This window comes from Mustela erminea, chromosome 9 (genome assembly GCF_009829155.1).
Source record: "Mustela erminea isolate mMusErm1 chromosome 9, mMusErm1.Pri, whole genome shotgun sequence".
Lineage (NCBI taxonomy): Eukaryota > Metazoa > Chordata > Mammalia > Carnivora > Mustelidae > Mustela > Mustela erminea.
In genome coordinates, this window is record NC_045622.1 from 8,554,843 (window position 1) to 8,573,847 (window position 19,005).

The 19,005-nt window shown below is 40.7% G+C and overlaps 1 protein-coding gene across 2 annotated transcripts in view; it reads right to left on the minus strand.

The window, feature by feature from the left end:
• The window catches only part of ALG9 (ALG9 alpha-1,2-mannosyltransferase), a 94,850-nt gene that overhangs the window by 21,435 nt on the left and 54,410 nt on the right, over positions 1-19,005 (minus strand). For both annotated transcript variants that reach the window (XM_032357266.1, XM_032357267.1), the window contains exon 14: positions 1,976-2,106. In XM_032357266.1, the coding sequence (XP_032213157.1) occupies positions 1,976-2,106 (131 nt within the window). The remainder of the gene's footprint in view (positions 1-1,975; positions 2,107-19,005) is intronic.

Consider the following 19,005-nt stretch of genomic DNA (forward strand, 5'->3'; position numbering starts at 1 on the left):
ATGTGATATGATAAAGGTGTTAGCTGATGCTACTGTCACAATCCTATGGCAATACATGAACACATGTGTACACCTGAAACTTACAAAATGCATATGGTAATTTTTTAAAAAGATAATGGTAAGGATTGCACAACACTGTAAATATAATTAATGCCACTGAATTATACACTTAAAATAGGTAAAATGGCAAATTTTTAAAGATTTCTTAGAGATGGGGCGCCTGGGTGGCTCAGTGGGTTAAGCCGCTGCCTTCGGCTCAGGTCATGATCTCGGGGTCCTGGGATCGAGTCCCGCATCAGGCTCTCTGCTCAGCAGGGAGCCTGCTTCCCTCTCTCTCTCTGCCTGCCTCTCCGTCTACCTGTGATTTCTCTCTGTCAAATAAATAAATAAAATCTTTAAAAAAAAAAAAAAGATTTCTTAGAGAGAGAGAGAGAGCGCAAGTGAGAGAGCGTGCACACAAGCAGCAGGAGCGGGGCGGGGAGAAGGAGACTCCCCACCAAGCAGGGAGCCCCACGTGGGGCTCAATCCCAGGACCCTAGGATCATGACCCAAGCCAAAGATAGAAACTTAACTGACTGAGCCGCCCAGGTGCCCCTAAAATGGCAAATTCCAGGTTTCATATATATATATATATGTATACATATATATATATGTATACATATATATATATATATATGTATGTATATTGTATATATACTGCCACAATTAAAAAAAGATTTAAGGACAAAATCATCTCTCATCATCACTTTTCCACAGTACCACCCACTACCAGCTATGGCCCTATTTCTCTGCTTCCCTCTGCTTCTCTTACTTCTCTATTTCACCATCTTCAATTCTACTCTTGCTCTCATCCTCCTCCTCTTTCAAGTCACCACGCCTCTACCACTCCACCAAAACTGCTTTAATCAGCTGCCTAACCCAATGAACAGTTGTTCTTATTCAACTTTATTTATCGGCAGCTTCTGAGCACTCTCTCCTCCTTAAAACACCTTCTTCTCGGCTTCTGAGTCCCAGACCTGCCTCTCAGGACCTGGTCCTCTAGCTTTTCTTTTCTGCAACTCTGCCCACCAGGCCTCCCTGGACTTCTACCCACAAATCACCTGACTCCTCCAACTCAACCCCATTACTCCTTCACCTGAAGGCCTTGACTTTCCTCTTGTCATTACTTCTCAGGCCCTTCTGAAGAGCCAGAAAAGCCCTGGTCTATTTGGTCCCTCTATTTTTTTTTTAAGATTTTTATTTATTTATTTGACAGACAGAGATCACAAGCAGGCAGAGAGGCAGGCAGAGAGAGGGGGGGAAGCAGGCTCCCCGCTGAGCGGAGAGCCCGATGTGGGGCTCGATCCCAGGACCCTGAGGTCATACCCTGAGCTGAAGGCAGAGGCTTAACCCACTGAGCCACCCAGGCGCCCCGTATTTGGTCCCTCTATTTAAGATCAAGTAAGGCCTACCCCTTCCTTGACTGAGCCTTGACCCTAAAAATAATGGATATGAACTTCTAGCTTGTTAAAGGACATAGACAATCTTCCTAACAGTGTTATAATACTCTCAGGAAGATAGTTGAAGTTGATTGCCAAAAGTCATCCATGTCAAACACGTATTTGCATTGTCTCCAGTGGATCTGTTTTAGTTAGGTTCTTTTATTTGAATGATACCTGAATAAATTTTGCATTCAGTGCCTAGAAAAGGAGAGCACTCTTTTAGATTTCTCAGGAAGCTGGACAAGAATAGAAGATGTGTTTGGGCCCATATAAAAAGGAAATGATGGCTATTACAGTCAGCCCAAGACTGGAAGTTATTCGATCAAGATTCTAATTTTCGCTCTATTATTCAATCTTTAAAAGGATACATTGTATAACATGGATGAACCTTGAAAACATGATGCTAAGTGAAAGAAGCCAACCACAAAAGACCACATATGGTGTGACTCCATTTACATGAAATTCCCATCTCTAGTACATCTCTAGCCACGTACCTAGAAGCATCAAGGAATGGTCTGTAGGCCAAGCTGATCCATTCATCTCTATTTGATGAATATTTCGGCTCCCGGGGCGTTTCTCTTGTGGTGTCCAAATCCACTAAATAATGGCATTTACTGATGTCAATCTGCAATAGAGAAAGGCCAACGCTTCATCAGCAATTGCAAAGGTCCTTTCAGGATAAGGAAAATCAATTACAATCCTAAAAATTCCCACAGAGTTTCAGAAACACAAACCTCCAAGTCCTTGGGCAACATTACCTGTGCTCTCTCCCCTCAGATGACAGTGTTGGATGCTGGGAAATTATTTAGGCTCCTGGTTGCAGGAGAGAGACATGCACCCACCCAGCCAAATATATAGGTAAGCTTTGGGAGTTCTGACACGAGTTTGGGTATTAAATTCCTCTGGCCTCACAGGCACTTCTGAAGCTAACATGAGTCCACAAGCTACTCAGAAAACTCTCTTCTATCATTCCCTTCCAATCTACCACCTCTTATCGCAGAGACTGAAAGCGCATCACCTAACCATGTACGCTAATGTGTGAGGAAGCCCTATGCCTGCTGACAGAGCCATGTGAGGTCACCCTACACCTCCTAAGTGGCACAGCAATATCACGCATCATCATCTCCTTCACAAATTCAAGAGAACTGACAGAGACATGGGAACTGGCATCTTAGCAAAAGATCAGTAAAACTGAGATACCAGAACTGTAAGAGTGGAGAAGGTTACAAAAAATATATAGCAACTATTAGCAAAACTGAGCCATACAGCTGCTTTCGACAGGAATATATCAGAGCATCAAAGGTTATCATAAGAGAATATTAATACATTTCACTTAAAACTATATAAGTACCATGCTTCTCACAGAATTGACTAATTCAATAGAACATGCTATGATACTTCTGCTGTTAAACAGTCCCTAGTTCCTAGTCCTAGCCAAAAATCCCAAGTATATGACAGAGCCAGATCTGGACCCAAGTCAGTATGACTTCAAAAGTCCTATTAAGACTGGCGCAAATGACTGATTCAGAAGGAAAGTGCTCTCAGGAGCTCAACTAAACATTTCTTACAAGCTAAAACCAATGGAGAGTCCTCCTAGAATGCCAGGTCTCAGCTAAGATAAAGGCCATTGGAAACATAAACAGATTTATAACAAACCTCATATTTAATGGTAAAGGGTTGAAAGTTCCCTTGCGATCAGGAATCAGTCAAGACTTACCACTACTTTATTCAACATTGTACTAGAGATTCCAGTCAGCAGGGTAAGGTAAAAGAAAGAAATGACAGAAGACATGGAAAGAGATGATAAAACTCATTCATCACAATGATATGATTGGTATATATAAAATCTGGTTGCCCAACAAATGTTTGGAATTCAGAGAGTTTATCAAACTTTAGACTTACAGGATGTAAACATCAATGTCATATATTCCTACGGAACAGCAGATAATATAGAAAATGCTTTTATTCTTCAAAATTATGTATATTTTTTACATTATAAAAACATAATTCATAAGAATATAAAAATGTATGCCCTGGAATAAATCTAACAAAAATATGGGAAAGTCCTCTATAAAAAATTATGGAATTTCATTGATAAATATCTGTCAACTGATCAATTTATAATGTGGTATATTCATATAATTAAAATGTGGCAAATACATGCAATGAAGTATTGTTCAATCTTAAAAAGGATACATTGTATAACATGGATGAACCTTGAAAACATGATGCTAAGTGAAAGAAGCCAACCACAAAAGACCACATATGGTGTGATTCCATTTACATGAAATGTCTAGAACAGACAAATCTATTGAGACAGAAAGCAAATTAGTGGTTGCTAGGGATGGGAGAGGTAAATGCTTAATGGGCATGGGGTTTTCCTGGGGTAAGGGGTGGGGAAGGATGAAAATATTCTGAAATTAGTGGTTATGGCCTCACAACAGTATGGATGTACTAAACACCACTGAATAGTGCATTTTAAAAATCACTGCTTACCCTAAGATCCAGCACCTCCATTTCTAGTACCCAAAAGAATTGAAAGCAGGGACTAAAAACAGGTTTGTTTGGTTTTTTTTAGATTTTTATTTATTTATTTGACAGAGATCACAAGTAGGCAGAGTTGGAGGCAGGGAAGCGGGCTCCCCGCTGAGCAGAGAGCCCAATGCAGGGCTCGATCCCAGGACCCCAGGATCATGACCTGAGCTGAAGGCATAGGCTTTAATCCACTGAGCCGCCCAGGTGCCCCAACAGATATTTATTTTTAGATATTGATTTATTTTTAAGATTTTTATTTATTTGACAGAAGAGGGGGAGAAAGGGAATACTAGCAGGGGTAGCAGCAGAGTGACACAGAGGCCCATGAGGCCCAACGAGGGGCTCAATCCCAGGACCCTAGGTGCCCCAAGACAGATATTTATATCCCAATGTTCACAGCAGCATTAATCACAACAAACAAGAGGTGAAAACAATTCAAAAGACTATCATGGAAGAATGGATTAAAAAACTATCTAAGGGGGCCTCCTGGGTGGCTCACTGGGTTAAGCCTCTGCCTTCGGCTCAGGTCATGATCTGAGAGTCCTGGGATCGAGCCCTACATCGGGCTCTCTGCTCAGCAGGGAGCCTGCTACCCCCCCCCCCCGCCTTCTGCCTGCCTGTCTGCCTACTTGTGATCTCCATCTCCCTCGTCAAATAGATAAATAAAATCTTAAAAGCTAAAAAAATAAGAAACTATCTAAGGCCTATCAATTTTCAGTTTGAAATGTTAAAAAAGGTGTAGAAAGGGCACCTGGATGGTTCAGTGGGTTAAAGTCTCTGCCTTCAGCTCAGGTCATGATCTCAGGGTCCTGGGATTGAGCCCCCATCGGACTCTCTGCTCAGCGGGGAGCCTGCTTCCTCCTCTCTCTCTGCCTGCCTCTCTGCCTACTTGTGGTCTCTGTCTGACAGTCAAATGAGTAAATAAAATATTTTAAAAAGAAAAAAAAAGGTCTAGAAATAGAGAGTGGAGACAGTTATACAACAGTGTGAATGTGTTTAATACCACTGAATTGTATCCTAAAAACAGTTGAAGTTGTCAATTTTATCACAATCAAAATTTGTTGAAATAAATTTTAATCTCAAAAAATTTGACAGTATAGTATTAAATGGAGAGATAAAACTTAGTCCTAAACAATCACTGTTTAAAGTCTAAATAAATTGATCAATATAGTAAATGCAATCTCAAAAATTCCATCAGACTTTTTTGGTAAAACTTGATAAGCTAATTCCAAAATGTATAAGGAAATGTACAAGGACAGCCAAAGCACCATTAGGAAAGAAAAGCAAGGTGATGGGCTTACTTGCTATAAATTTAGAGTAATTAAGATGAGAGGTGTTTAGTGTAGGAATAGATTGAAAGACTAATGAAGAGAATAGAGCCTAGAGTGGATGCAGGATGATTTATGTCCCAGTGATACCTCAGGTCAGTGGGGAGAGGATGGTCTCTTCACTGACCGGTGCTGAGACAACTGGATACCCACTGGGGGAGAAAATGGACCTCAACCTCACTCCACTCACAAACACCAACTGCAGATGGATTATAGAACTAAATGAAAAAGGCAAAATTACAAAGCTCTTGGAAGATAACTTCAGAAGATCTTCAAGATCTTATAGTATAAGTCTTTTTAGACAAGACACAAAAAGCATGAACCACCCCAAAAAATGGATGAATTTGACTACATTAAAATATCTATTCACCAAAGACACCCTTCTGCGAGTGAGATGAGCCACAGAATGGCGAAGAAATATGTAACAAATTCAACCATCAAGGATTCCTATCTAGTATATGTAAAGAATACCTGCTAGTCAACAAAGACAAAGACAGACCACCCAATAGAAAAATGGGCAAATGACTAACAGGTACTTAAGAAGAAATAGTCAAATGACCTTGACAGGTACAAAGAAGAAATCTAAATGGCCAAAAACAAATGAACAATGCTCAACCTCATCAGTAATTAAGGAAATTAAGGAAATGCAAATCAAAATCACAATGAAAATTTATAATACCAAGTGCTGGCCAGATTGTGGAGCAAATCTGTCCCTCGCTGACAGGAGATTACATTGGCACACCATTTTTAGAAAATTATTTCACAGAATCTACAAAAATTGAACACATACATTTGCTATGATTCAACATTTATATCCTCAGGTTCTAGAATGAACCGTATGAAATAATTAATATTTCACTGTTTAATCCATAAAATTGGTAATTTCACTGTGATACAAGCTAATGTATATCCAATAGAAATACATGCCCCAAAAGACAATTCAAGAATGTTCAATGTGGCTTTATTTGCAGTTGGCCCAGACCAGAAACAGCAAACATCCAACAGTAAAATAATACCCTGTGGTACAGTCACACAAAGATATACTATGCAGTAACAAAAGAAAACAAACTACAGCTACATGCAACAACATGTGTGATTATTATTAACAAAGCGTTGAAAAATGCAAAATGAAAAAAAAAAAGAAAAAGAAAATGCAGTATGATTCCATGTACATGAAGTTCAAAAACAGCCAAAACTAATTTAAATCATTTAAGAATGCAAATAAAAGCAGTAAATCTAGAGAGAAGAGCAGGGAAATTATTACCATAAAAAGTCAGTTGAGTCCCCCTGAAGAGGGGAGTGGGCAGTGATCAAAAGGAGTTGCTGCGGGAGTTCTGGATGGGGGCAATGCTCTAGTATTTGACCTTGGTGACGTTACACAGGCACCTGCCTCTAATATTACTGAAGTACACCTGTGTTTTGTGCACATTTAGGCTTATGGGTTATATACAACTAAAGGTTTTTAAAAAGTGCTTTTAAAAACAACTTGTTCACTTCTAGCCTGCAGTAAACTCTGTCTCGCCCCCCACCCCTCCACCCCGCCTCTAACTCACAGTACTGTTCCCATTCTCTCCTAGCATTATTTATATGTAAAAGTCTTGAGTTTCACATCTGTCTCTACATATGGGCTATTCCTCCAGGGGAGAGAAGGCACACTGGGAATTGACGTCAGACCCAATTCCATTCCACATAACTCTAAAAATGATTCTTCGCATAAACACTTCAGGAAGCAGACTTTCTGGTCTCAACACCCACTCTGTAGCTCCCAAGGATTTTAAAAACATGAAACAAGTTTTTAAAAGCTTTGCAAGCGCCATGCCTCTGTAGTCAAATAGAAGCAACCAGGGGCAGAGACTCCCACGGTCTCATGCCAAGACCTCCTTCGGTTAGATGGCCTCCGTACAACATTTCAATATTTGACCTCAACCTGGCCTTTTCTGGCCAGGCATACTCCAGGTCTGATTATTTAGATTTGGTTCTGGATACAGGGGTCTCTCAAAACCCTGGGTAGTAACTAGCTAATACCCAACTAAATCAGTAGCTTTTGGTTCCATTCATCACACCATCCATATGTAAATTCCATTTAATGTTGTTAGAAAAATACCATAGCAAAATCATATTACTTGAGTTAACAGTCCATTAAAAAATATATAACCTCTTCATCCTTTTTGGAAAGCAGCTGCTGATTTTTTTTTTTTTTTCCAGCAAGCAGTTAATGAACAACTAAAACACACAAGGACAAAGGCTCCCAGTAGAAAATGGTTAGCTATGATCATGGGCAGGTTCTTCTGCTTCTTCTTCTTCTTCCTCCTCTTCTTCTTTTTTAAAGATTTTACTTATTTATTTGAGAGAGAGAGAGAGCATGCACAAGCTTGGGGGGAGGGGTAGGAGAGGGACAAAGAGACTCTCTGTTGTGCAGGGAACCCGAAGCAGGGCTCTACTCCAGGACTTGGGATCATGACCTGAGCTGAAGGCAGACACTTAACTGACTGAAGTACCCAGGTGCCCCAAGGGCAGGTTCTTTATTAAAGAAGAAATAAGTTATTTAGAGAAAAGAACAACAAACAACAAAATAAAAAGGCAACCTATGGAATGGAAAAAAAAATACTTGCAAACCATTTAACTGATAAGAACATACAACTCAAGAGCAAAAAACCAAATTACCTGATTTTAAATGGGCTAAAGACCTGAAGAGACACTTTCCGAAGAAAATACATGCATGGCCAACAGGTACATAAAAAGGTGCTCAATGTCAGCAATCATTAGGGAAATGCAAATCAAAACCATGAGATACCACCTCACCTCGCATCTGTTAGAATGGCTATTATCAAAAAGACAAGCGATAACAATTACTGGCCAGGATGTGGAGAAAAAAGAACCCTTGAAAACTGTTAACGGGAATGTAAATTGGTACAGCCATTATGGAAAACAGTAAGAAAGTTCCTTAAAAACTTAAAAAGAATTACTACATCATCCAACAATCCCACTTTTGAGTATATATCTGAAGAAAATGAAGTCACTATCTTGAAGAGACATCTATAATCCCATGTTCATCGCACCATTATTCACAAGAGCTAAGACATAGAGACAACCTACATGTCTGTCAGTGGATGAAATGTGATACGTATGTAACACACGCACATGTCACACTTCATGGACTTAGTCAAAGTCCATGTGCACACGCATGCACACACAGGGATATTACTCAGCCATAAAAAAGAAGGAACCCCTGCTATGTGTGAAAAGATTAATCTTGAGGGCATTATGCTGAGTGAAGTTAAGATAGAGAAAGACAAATAGTATATGATCTCTCTTAACTGTGGAATCTAGAAAAGTTGAACTCACAAAAACAGGTGTAATGGTGGTTACCAGGGTCTAGGGGAAGTGGAGAGAGGTTAAAGGGTAAAAATTTCAGTTACAGGATGACTAAGTTCGGAGGACCTCAAGTACAGCCTAATAACAACCATCATTAACAATATGGTGTTGTAGGGGCACCTGGGTGGCTCAGTCGGTTAAGCGTCCAACTCCATTTTGGCTCAGGGTTGTAAGATCGAGCCCTGCATTAGGCTCTACACTCAGCAGGGAGTCTGCTTGAGATTCTCTCCCCCCCACCCCTCTCTAAAAAAGGGGGGGTAGGGAGCCAATACAATGTTGTACATGTGAACTCTAAGAGAGCAGATCTTAAATGTTCTCAGCATTAAAAAAAAAAAAAAAGTAACTTTTTGTTATGTGAGGTGATAGACATGCTAACTCACCCAACTGTGGTCATCACTGTACAACATACACATTCATCAAATCACTACGCTGTGTACCTTAGACAATGTTGTGTGTCAATTTTATCTGAGTCAAGCTAGAGAAAACATTTATTTAAACAATTAGAAGAGGAACTCTCTGTCAGGGGCTTAGATTCAGGTCTGGCCTCCACCACAAACTAGATGGGTGACCCATACTCACTTATCTTTTTTAGGCCTCAATTTCTTCTGTAAAATAAGAATAATATCATTTACCTCAGAGAGTTATAATGAGGATTCAATGAAAGGATTCACTTGAATAAAACCTGTAAACTATAAAGGACTACACAGATCGCTGTAACAGTAGAAGGAATCTTTGACTAAGTCCATGAAGTGTGAGAACTTGACTGACAGGAAAGAGCTTTGGAGCATTATGGCCCATTAAAATGAATTGTTCTTGTTCTCAGTTGCCATCAGTGTTTACTGTCAATTCAAGCTATGCCCAACATGTAGGACAAGATTAACTACTCACAGTTCTCCATTAGCAATGAATTAGCAGCATCTACTAAATGACACTAAAAAGAATCTTCAGGGCATCATCAAAGCCTTTATTAAGTACCTATTTGATGAAGTCTAAACTAGAATATACAAAATTTTTGTGGCCATGTCTCCATTACTAAACTTATAATTGAGGTCAAGAAACGACATTAGCATATATAAAATACAGAAAAAGTCAGTATTATAAGAACAATCAGAGTTTAGAGAGGAAGAAATCACTGGGAGTTGAAAAGATTTCCTGGAGATGGTGGTAGAAGTTAGAAAGAACAGAGTCAAAACAGCAGAAATGAGCATGGTTTACAGGGGAAAACAGGAGAAATACCGGCTGGTCCCAGGAGGTGTGTGCTGAGAAACGTGGAGAGAGATTCTGAGGGCTGACAACCCAAATCAAGAGAATCTAGATTCTGTGCATCAGGATTCTACTCTAGGCTTTTCAGTCAAAAAGTGAAGTGATTTAAAAATGGGTCTCAGAAAGAGAGAGATGCATGCATACTGGCTATGCAGGTTCGGGGGTGGGGAGGCATATAGCAGTACTGGAGGGAAAGGCTGGAAGCAAGCACTCCGCTCACTAAGGCATTCATTCAGCCCTGCTGTGAGTGGAGGCACCCTGAGGTTCTGTGCAGGGGGAAAGAGGAAAGAAAGGGTAAGTCTCGGGCTTATTTCAGAGGAAACCAGTGACACCAAGACTTCTAACCCAGTGAATGGGAGAAAAGAAGGGACTGCAAATGAAGAGTCAGTCTAGCTGAGATAGAGAAAAGATGTTGTATTTTACCCCAAAGAACTGAAAGAAGGTCCCTGTACCTGGAACACCGGGACTTAATGGGTGTTTGCTGTTCCAACTGCCTACAACACTGCCTACTCCCACTTCATAAATCCCCCACCATCTTTCAGATCCCAGCCAAAAATGATCTCCTTAGGACAGTTCCCCAAGTTATATGCTCTCACAGCAACCACTACGTCTCCATTAAAACACTCCATGACTTGTGGCACCTGGGTGGCTCAGTCGGTTGGGCGACTGACTCTTGATTTCAGCTCAGGTCGTAGAATCAAGCCCAGCACTGGGCTCTGTGCTCAGCAGGGAGTCTGCTGGAGATCCTCTCCCTCCTGCTCTCTCCCTTGCTCTCAAATACATACATAAAATCTTGGGGGGGAAAAAAAAAACTCCATAATAATAATCTGTGAATTAACTGGGAAGCCAATAAACTCTGTGGAAGCTGGAGCTGTGTCCATCTCATTCCCTTGTGCATTCCCAAACCATACCCAGTACAAGGTGCACAGGAAGTACCAAAACACTGTGAACAAATGCGCACAAGAGTACAAGAAAAAAGGTGAAACTAAGAGAAGGGAGGAAAAGGTGAAATGGTAAGAAACAGGACAAAAGAGAGGAGCAGACAGGAGTGGAAGAGCACAAATAACGTGCAGGAGGAGGCCTACAGCACTGAGCCAGACGTGAAGAAGCAAGGCACAGAAGAGGTCATTAGAGAGGTTGTAGGAGAAGAATCAAAGGAGTACAGTTTTGAAACTTGGGGAGAGTAATTTCAAAAGCCACCAAAAGGCTGCAAGGAGACTCTGAGACGGAGAAAAGTTAACAACAGGGGTGGGCTCCCCAGTTGTACCCAAGAACACACTTATCGCAGTGTACTATGCCTGTGGGGGACAAGGAAAGAACTCACAGCCCAGCCTCCTTTCCTCAGTGACCTTCCCTGCTGTCTATCCCGCTGCCAGAGCCAAGCCCCACAAGTCCTAAGACAGGAAGGATGTGAACTCGCATTCAGGCATCTATCAGCTGGAAATGACAATGACGCACGTAGCTTTAAAAATAGAGATCTTTGGCAAGGGCCAACGAGCAGTTCAGGAACATCACAGAGAAACCATCTCCGTGTTTAAGAGATCTCATTTCTCAAATGTCACTGAAAAGTCTGGTAAACAAACGCAGTAAAGAATCCTCTAAGACTTTAAGGGGAAAATGCGAAAGATCCATCAAAATCAATTTGTCCCGTAACCTCTAAGTCAAGTGGGAGGACCGAAGTTGAGAAAAGCGGTTCACTTTGCCCTGAGTTAAGTACAGTCTGCTCCTAAACTGAGGCTGTCAAACAGCAACAACGGCTGGCATAAGTCAGGAATTTAATGCGTCTAAGCAGTATGCAGCATGTCTTTCTTTCTAAAACATCTAATAAATTTTGATTTATTACATTTTCTCATATCGCCCTGTAAGCAACATTAGTGAAGCCCAGGACTTCTGTGTTGAGCCTTCTAAGCTCTATGGAGGCAGAAACTGAGTCAGTCTGGGCCAGCATGGTGTCCCCTGGTGCCCGTATGTACCTGGCACCCAGCAGCAGTCCAAAAGTACTTGTGGAAGGAAAGAACGGTCACCAGCACACCAGGAGGCTGGACAACTTCAAGCACCAAGTGTCAATAAAAACTAAGACGAGCTATCTTTAAGTGCCAAGAATTTTCTCTCTTAGCTTCTAGCTCCAGGAAGGCAATCTATTTCCTCTAAAATGTCATACGGTGAAGATTAAACTGCACTGTAATACATCTACTAAAAAAAAATCTCTAATTAGCAAAATGAGTTCAAGCTCCAGTAAACTATTAATTTTGAGCAAGGCTAGACAATTCACCATAACAAGATTTAACTTATTTGGGTATTTCATAGAATGAAAAATTGAAGTATGAAAGTTGCCTAGAGAAATCAATTTCAACAACTATTGCTGGATCCCACCACTCTGATGAGAATACACAAGACCCTCCAGGTCTATGAGTGAACTCCTGCTACTGGGAATGGCGTAGAGAACCCAACAAGCACAGAAAATGAAAAAAAACACACTCAAAAGCAAACTGAAATTCCAAATGGATATTCCTTGCTTTTCCTCAACTCACAGACAAGATGCGGCAGACAAGTTCAGTTCTGCAAGCCTATACTCTGCATATAAAGAATTTGTGAGAATCTATCCTTTAACTCCATTTTAGCTAGTCTTATTATTAAAAAACACAATTTTTAAAAAAACACAATTATAACCAGAAATCCTATGTTGTATGTATGTGTGTATATATACATACTATTGTATTTAAATATACATTATATCAACCAGCAGCCATAAAACAAACAAGTATTTGAAACCACAAACTCTCCTAGAAGACATCAGCAGAAAAGCAGAATGCTACTCCAAACCTCCCACCCCTAACCAAGCACTTTTCTTACTTAAGTCGATCTAATATTATCTTTTGTGTCAAAAAATGGGACCCCAAATACTCCGCCTCTAACTCTAGCTCTATCACTTAGGGAAGTCACTTAACTCAGTCTCAGAGGTTTTACCAGGTCTCCAGAGGATCTGGACTGAAACCACGGAAATTGCTCTGAACTCTAAGGAAAGATCATTGTAGAGAAAATAATTTCATCACGAGTGTAAACACACCCGTGATTCCACTGATTCTCAGTAGATTCTACTGAGATTCCACTCCTCTCAAAACTACCGCTGCCCATCTTTAGAAACATCTTCATACTAAAAGACATCCGGCACTGGAGAACAAATACACAGGATCTGCTTTCTATGTTGTCAAGATTTGGGCAACTACAAAGACTTCTCACTGACCATAGCTGAAGATGCGTTTGTCAAGAAGGCAGAGGCGAAGTAAAGATCATTCAGTTCTCTGAATTCGCTGATGTCAAGGAGCTATTTAAAGCCAAGATATTATCATTGTTGTTCTGACATTGTTAAATATGTAAAGGGTGAGGGAAATTCTGTGGGCCTGCATACTTGAAAAATGTTCAATTTTTACAAGGCTTCTTTAATTCTAAGTGCTTCATCAATATAAAACATGTGATTCACTTATTTTTGGAAAATAAGGAATATCATGGAGGACATTAGGAGGAGGGAAAAATGAAGGGGGAGCAGTCGGGAGTGAGAGATGAACCATGAAAGACTATGGACTTTGGGAAACAAACTGAGGGTTTTAGAAGGGAGGGGAGTAGAGGACGGGTGAGCCGGTGATGAGTACTAAGGAGCGCGCGGGGTTGCATGGAGCCCTGGGTGTTATATGCAAACAATGAATCATGGAACACTATGTCAAAAACTAATGATGGTGACTAATATGACACAAAAAAAAAATTACTGTAATTCTCAAAAACAACTTTCCTGAAGGAGAATATTTATGCATTAAAAATAATACTTCAGGGGCACCTCGGTGGCTCAGTGGGTTGAGCCTCTGCCTTCGGCTCAGGTCGTGATTTCAAGGTCCTGGGATCGAGCCCCACATCAGGCTCTCTGCTCAGCGGGGAGCCTGCTTCCTCCTCTCCCTCTGCCTGCCTCTCTGCCTACTTGTGATCTCTGCCAAATAAATAAATAAATAAAATCTTTAAAAAAAAAAAATAACCACTTCATATTTTTTTAAAAATGTGATTTGGGAATAGGTCACGTGTATTACAGACAGCCTAGAGTTACCACACAGATACTTCCTGAAGTTGACAATGGCACACACAGAAAACTCAGGACAGTTGTTTTCCTTCTCACGCTCCACATTAGACATCACTAATCAACTGCAGCACTCTTGCACAGGCCTAGACACCATCTCCACATGCTTTTTGACCTGGGGCTCCAGTAAGCCACTACCAATTGATCCGAAGAGTCAAATGTACTGAAATCATTTGCCTTCCTTTTTAAATCAGTACATGGGGGTGAACACCCAGGATGGTGGTAATGCCAGTCAGTGAAGCCCAATCCACATAACACAGAGTTCTCAGCAATGTATCTCCATAGGAAACAAATCTGTTTTTACACAAAAACCCATTATTTAGAAAACTAAGAAATCATGGGAAATTTTTTTTTTTTTTTTAAACTACCATCATTAAGGGAAGTCTACTAACACGGGATAAGGAACATGGTCCATGTTATTTTAACAGTATCGTATGGTGACAGATGACAGTTTCACTTGTGGTGAGCACAGTATAATGTATAATGAACTTGTCAATTCACTATCTTGTGCACCTGAAACTATGTGCCAACTATACTTTTTTTTCTAAATTTGAATCCACTGGAAAAGAATAGAAAGTATAAGAATACACTGAAAGTATTGTTTGTGACACTTTAACCCCCACTTACGTTGTGTGTGTGTGTGTGTACATGTGCACACACGTATGCTGAATCATAAAACAGAATGTATTTCTCATTCTGTATTGGAGATATAGAAATCTGAAAGCCACTCTTTAAAAAAAAAAGCCTATTAAGTATCAAATTACAAAAGAAAAATAAATCACACTTTTCAGAGAATTTCTAGTTTAAAGTTGAACCATGTCTACAAAAAGCCATATAGCATTTTTGTATTTTTCCATTTTTAAATTTTTTATATTATCGGGACGCCTGGGTGGCTCAGCTTGTTAAGTGTCTGCCTTTAGCTCAGGTCAAGATTCCAGGGTCCAGGGATCAAGCCCCACATCAGGCTCCCTGCTTAGCAGGGTGTTTCCTTCTCCCTCTGCCTGCCGCTCCCCCTGCATAGGCTCTTTTTCCTTCCCTCCATCTCTCTCTCTGACAAATAAATAAAATCTTTTACAAAAATAAAGTTTATATTATACTTTTAAAAAAAATTTTATTTATTTATTTGCCAGAGAGAGAGAGAGAGCACAAGTAGGGCGAGCAGCAGGCAGAGGGAGAGGAAGAAGCAGGCTCCCCACGGAGCAAGGAGCCTGATGCAAGTCGGGATCCCAGGACTCTGGGATCATGACCTGAGCTGAAGGCAGCCTCTTAACGGACTGAGCCATTGAGGCATCCCTGTATCATAATTTTTTAAAGAACCAGAGGAAGACAAACACACAGACAAATACCTGCCCTTTAGGAGCTCACTACTTGAGATGGACAACACCAGATAAGTAAACTTGAAATGGCAGTCAGCCAATAGAATAAAGCAATTACACTGAAGTTTAAATAAAAAGGAACAGGAAATTAACTTTAATCATCCGGAGTTGGCAAAATGTGCTTACAAAATTTTCTGCTATTATAATTCTCTGTTTAATCAGCCAACTGACATTAATGTCAGTTCCTGGAATGTATTTCATGACCCAAGAAGACGGAATGATTTTATGAACTCAAACCTTCCACAGTCATTTTCGTCACCCTTCAAAAGAGTGTTACTTCAATAGATGAAAGTCTACCCAAGTAATACCTGCACCAACCTATGAAATTATAGGACTAGATCCCTACTTAAAATGTTGGGAAAAGGTAGGCAGGGGAAATAGACTGTGACCAATTTTCTGGAGATTATGTTGGGTTTTAATGGGTGACTTTGCTAGTTTATTTTGAAATTCTATGATTTCCCAAAATACTCTCATATTGAAGTGTTAAGAGCAAAATATATTCAGGAGAAGAAGTTTTCTATGTACTATTTCCTCTACTAACACATATAATTAGGTTGATTGTAGGTGTTAAGAGTAAATGGGTTTGGGGGTCCCTGAGTCGCTCAGTCGGATGAGTGTCTGCCTTCGGCTCAGGTCATGATCTCAGGGTCCTGGGACTAAGCCCCACATCGGGCTCAGCAGGAAGTCTGCTTCTCCCTCTCCCTCTGTTCCTTCCCCTGCCTTGTGCTCTTTCTCTCAAATAAATAAAATCTTTAAAAAAAAAAAAAAAGAGTAAATGGATTTTTTTAAAAGGTTAAGCCAATGTTTTAAAGGTAAGTAGTGCATAACTATGTGCGACTGGGCAAGGTAAATGGCCATGGGAAAATTGTGTCAATAACAATAAAGAGAAGTTTCAGTAGCTCTCTTTTGCTCAAAATCTGCAAGAAACTCCCAAAGAAAACAAGATCTGTAGCCTGGAAAGTGGCTGAGCAGACTAGTTGGAAGAGAAGTAGGAGAAAAGAATAGAATTACAGGAATAGCAAACTACCCTCCTGAAAACTCACAGGTGTAAGCGAGCCAGGCACAGAGGCTACGTGACAGGAGGCAGCGTGTGGCTCCCAGGCTTTGAACTAGAGCCATCCTGTAAATGACCCTGACCGAGAGTTGAGAGGTGTCCATGTGAAAACAGACCTAACACAGGTAAAAGAAAAGAATTCCATCCTCCTGGAATGTACCAAATTGATAGGGAACCAGCTAAGACATGAGTCTGCTGAGCAGTCTGCCAATTCACATTAGAAACAAAGGACAGAAGAAGGCGAGGCTGTACCTCAAGTGACTCCGAGATTACAGGTGGGATCTCAATGTCTATGAAGCAGAGAGATATCTTCTGTTTCTTGTCAAGTTAAAAGTTGGCATTTGAGAAGCAAAAGATAAAGGGAAGCACACAGCAGGATATAAGCAATGGAGTCAAATCATAAGACTGTTGAAAAAATTTTTCTTTAAATTGTAAGACTTTTTTTTGCGTTATAGCTTATAGATCAATGAGTTCCTGGCAAGAGTCAGAACGCAGCTCACCAAGACCAGAGTGAATGTGCTTAGAAAAACTTCCAACTAAGTGAAGAGATTTTTAAACTAAAATCTGAAAGGGGAGGGGAAAAAAAACACATCCAAATAAAAATAATAAAGTCAAACACTCTAGTGCAAAAGATATAATATTTAATATTAAAACTACAAAGAAGGAAGAACTGAGTAATTTTCAGGAAAAACAAAGAAGAGTCTTAGAAACAAAAACCTATGGTCTCAAATATCAGCAAAGCATTTAATCTGCTATGTTAAAAGAAGAGGGCCAATAAAAAGCAAGAGCAGGCACTTTTCTGTATTCCTCCTGCTAAGTTCAGCTAAAAACCCTGGACCCTATGTATGAAACAAACCCAAGACAACTCCAAAGGGCAGAGAAAAGAAGGCAGGCCAGCTAGCAACCTCAGGACCCGAGAAACTGTCATACTCTTATATAATAACCACTCTACTCTAGTAGTGACAATTTTATGTGTCAACTTAGCTAGGCCACCGTACCCAGATATTTGGCCTAACACCAGACTAAATGCTGCTGTGAAGCTATTTTTTAGTTTAGATTAACATGTAAATCAGGAGACTCTGAGTAAAGCAATTACCCTTCATAATGTCGGTAGGCCTTATCCAATCAGTTGAAGACCTTAAGACCAAAAGAGTGAGGTCCCCTCAAGGAAAAGAGAAATCTGCCTCCAGACTGCCTTTGGACTCAAGCTACAACATCGGTTCTTCTCTGTTCAGCCTGCCAACCTATCTTACAGATTTCAGACTTACCAGCCCCCCCCAATTGTGTCAGTCAATTTCTTTTTTTTTTTTTTTTAAAGATTTTATTTATTTATTTGACAGAGAGATCACAAGTAGGCAGAGAGGCAGGCAGAGAGAGAGAGAGAGGGAAGCAGGCTCCCCGCTGAGCAGAGAGTCCGATGCGGGACTCGATCCCAGGACCCTGAGATCATGACCTGAGCCGAAGGCAGCAGCTTAACCCACTGAGCCACCCAGGTGCCCCTCAGTCAATTTCTTAAATAAAAATCACACACACACACACACACACACTCTCTCTCTCTCTATTGGTCCATTTCTCTGGAGAACCCTAAAGCACTAGCCAAACACTACCCAAAAGTGTGTCATCCCATCTATACCTCTGACAATAAATGTCCAGCAGAGCCTGGACTTCCACCTTCACCAGGCAGCAGTGAAGGGCCCCTTCTCCTGCCTGGATGGTAACAGAGAAGACTGAGTAGTAGGGAACGAGGACTTACAACCCTGATGGGTAGTAATGAGTCTCTTTTTTCCACCACCTACCCTTTGGCATCAGAGGAAACCACACAGGGAGCCTGGACTACATTCTAACCTAGCGGTAACAAGGCACCCCTCCTCCTACATGCTGTGGTGGTGTCAGAGAAGGCCTAGTAGAGTTAGGACTTTCACCACTGTCCAATGATAACACCCCACAGTGTCAGTGGAGGCTACATGGGGAGCAGGAACAAGATGTCCCATACCCTCAGTCAAGATGATTATCACTAGAGGCCCACTAGTGACCCTGAACTTCCCACTGCCACACAGCAGTAACATGCACCGCAACACACCCCCAGGTATCCATGGAGACCAAGAAAGGAACCTGGACTTCTAACTCCACCTGGCAGTGACAAGGGAACCCCCCTTCCTCCCGCAGTGTTGGGTCAGAGGAGGTCAGCTAAAACAGAAGAATTAAAGAAGATCTAGTACTCATAATAACCCAAATGTCATGGTTTCAACAAAAACTCACTCATCAAAGTAATACCAGGAAGATCTCAACTTGTATGACAAATGACAACAGATGCCAACAGAGATGATAAAGATATCAGAATCATCTAACAATGATTTAAAAGTATCCATGATTAAAAAATGCTTCTATTAGCAATTACAAACATGCTTGAAACAAAACAAAGTCTCAGCAAAGAAACAGAAGCAAAACCAAATGGATATCTGAGAGATGA